A 2,816-nucleotide genomic window follows, 5' to 3' on the forward strand; every position below is an offset into this window, starting at 1 on the left:
AAAAAAAAAATCCTATAACACACAGGTAATGTCAACATTTTAGTGAATTTTCTTCTACTAAATTTTACCTACATATGTGTGTTTTAACACTGCTAAAATCACACTATCTACTCAGTTTTATATTTGCTCTCTTTCTTCACGTTACATCATAAGCATTTTTCCCTGTAAAATCTCTTCAGAAATATTTTAATATCTGCAAATATTCCATAGTATATACTCATATATATTTAGACAAGCCATAATTCCTTTAGAAGTCTCTCGACTATAAAGCAGACTGTAATTTTCACCAGAATAAATAATGTTGCAATGAGCATCCATATGCTTAAATCTCCATAAACATTAGAGATTTTTCTTAGGATAGATTACTTAAAAAGAATTAAGACAACACAAAAGGTAAGATGTTTTTAAGGCCCTTGATATATGTTCTGTGGGGGAACTTTTAATTCTTGATCACATTTTAAAATTTTCTCTCAGTAGGTAAGTGCTCAAGGAATACTAATATTAATCTTCATAAGGGAAAAACTAAAATGGTAAACATACTGGAAAAAAAGGGATGGGAGTGGGATATATAATACATTCTGAAGTTTATTTCTGTGCGATGGTAAGGATTACATTCACTGTGCCGAATTGTTATTTATCAATAGCACCCTCTACTTTACCAGATTATCTCAGGATTTGTCAGTCAGCTTACCCTTCTCCACAGTTGTTATGCTTCCTCAGCACCAGGCTGAGCCCTGCTTCTGCTTAGTGATCTCAAGCAGGACTGTCATCTATTCCTGAACTTCTCTGACCAGAGAGGATCCTACCCAACATCCTGACATCAGAAAAATTTGCCCTAGATTCTGGGAAGAGTTAATTCAATTCAATCTTTCTTCTCTACCAAGGATTTTAAGAAAAAGTTGGTAAAGGTCAAATAATGCATGGATTACTCAAACTGATCCTTGTGACAGAATAAAAATGTCAACTTAAAGAGAAAAGACTGGAGTCCACCATGATTCGATGCCTCAAAGTTTGCTGAAAGGTATGTGCCTGACATTAGAGATTACCTGAGCATGATTCCACCCAGACGAATAGCTCTCTTCCAGTCCTTTAGAGTAGATTTGCCAGCCAGATGAACAAAATGCTTGGGACTGATCAACTGATCATTAAACTAAAGAGAAAAGTCCAAAATAGTCCAATGTAAACTCAGGTAGGCCAAGAGAGAAAATAATGAAATGATAACTCTGTTATGTTCAAAAAAATACCCTGATGATATCCTAAATCATAGTCTTGTATTATCTAACCTCCTGTCTTACTGTGACAGAGATGATCCTTCTCTGAGCACAGTACCCTTTCCTGGTAAAAAAAAAAAAAAACAAAAAAAAACCCCAGAACACATGAGGAGGATCAGAGATATTCATCTCTGATTATTGATTAGTATCTAAAATCCATTTATGCCTGGAATCAGGTGGTTGGGTCTAGTGTTGCAAATGCTGTTCAAATAAACTGAAGTAATCTATCCAGCCTTAACGAGAAGATCCAAGATGTGGTGGAAAAAACAAGTATGGTAGAAACCAGTAGCACTGCAGAGCCTCAAAACTCTGTAATCCTATTAATCTAGGATGATACCACTATGGTGACTATTATCTCTGAATATAGTTGTTGCTACCAACAGGGCCAGAATGAGCAATTATTTCCACATTATCCTCTCACAAAATTTATTTCTTTTTACCAATAATAATTTTTAATAAACTCTACCACAATGCATACCAGTGAAAAGCATTTTATGTATATTATCTCATTTAATCTAACAGCCTTACAGTGTGTATATATGTGATTACTCCTATTTTAACATACGAGGTTCTGAAATATTAAATAACTTGCTCAAGATCACCCAGCCAGTCAGTGATAGAGACAGGACTCCATGCATCCATTCATTCATCGAACAAATATTTATTGATCACCTACTATATGCCAAGCATCATTCTATGTATCGGGGAGGGATACATTAGGTGAACAAAACAGACAAATTGCCTGCTCTTGTATAGCCTATATTCTAGTGAGACTTAAATACAGGTAAATTTCACTCCAAAGTCCTTATTTTTTCTACTGTGACACAACAGAACAACAGCCGCAAAAATCCAAAAACATTGATATGTTGGAAGAAAAAAAGGAGGCACCGAAAAACCACGCGCTATGAAAACAAGGAGGCTACAGCAAAGAAATGACAATTACCTTGACACACTTCACATTTATTCCTGGACATACAAACTTCTTCCAGAGGAGGATGGCTTTGCTCTCCCCACAAGTTATGGGGTAAGCAATTTCCATATCCTCATTTGCTTCTATAGTGCTTGCATCTGAAAATGGAAAAAATATCAGTTATTTATCGAATGACTCTTCCCTAAAGCTTAAATTCAAAATTTCTAGTTTCTGATTCGTGTGAAGGGCTAACAGTTCACTCTTGCTGGTATTGTTTAGAAATCCTCTGGAAGAAGTTTGGCATAACAGCTACCTGTTACCAAACTCCCACTATGTGCCAGACACTATACTATGTACTTTTACATGCTTCATCTTATTTAGTAAGGCAGTGAGTGAGTATTCCCTAGGTTTTACATATATGGGCCTCAGAAAGATGAAGTAACTTTCCCAAGGACATGCAGCTAAGAAGTGAGAGAGTACGATTCGAATTCAGGTTTGTTTAATTTCAAAGTTTCTTTCCACCGAGTGTCTTCTAGTCAATACCTCATCAGTCATCATTCTAATGATAGGGATCAACCTTGAGGCTCAAATTTCTTTGTGGGATTTTGCTAGATAAAAAATATTTTTAGTTACCC

General features: G+C 35.7%; 1 protein-coding gene across 1 annotated transcript in view; it reads right to left on the reverse strand.

Annotated features, from left to right (window-relative positions):
- The window catches only part of GMEB1 (glucocorticoid modulatory element binding protein 1), a 47,210-nt gene that overhangs the window by 32,992 nt on the left and 11,402 nt on the right, over positions 1-2,816 (reverse strand). Inside the window, exons 2-3 of the mRNA XM_012645903.1 lie at positions 2,215-2,332; positions 1,047-1,150 (exon numbers count right to left, since the gene is read on the reverse strand). Of these exons, the coding sequence (XP_012501357.1) occupies positions 1,047-1,150; positions 2,215-2,332 (222 nt within the window). The remainder of the gene's footprint in view (positions 1-1,046; positions 1,151-2,214; positions 2,333-2,816) is intronic.

Source organism: Propithecus coquereli, unplaced genomic scaffold (genome assembly GCF_000956105.1).
Source record: "Propithecus coquereli isolate 6110/MARCELLA unplaced genomic scaffold, Pcoq_1.0 Scaffold239, whole genome shotgun sequence".
Taxonomy (NCBI): Eukaryota; Metazoa; Chordata; class Mammalia; order Primates; family Indriidae; genus Propithecus; species Propithecus coquereli.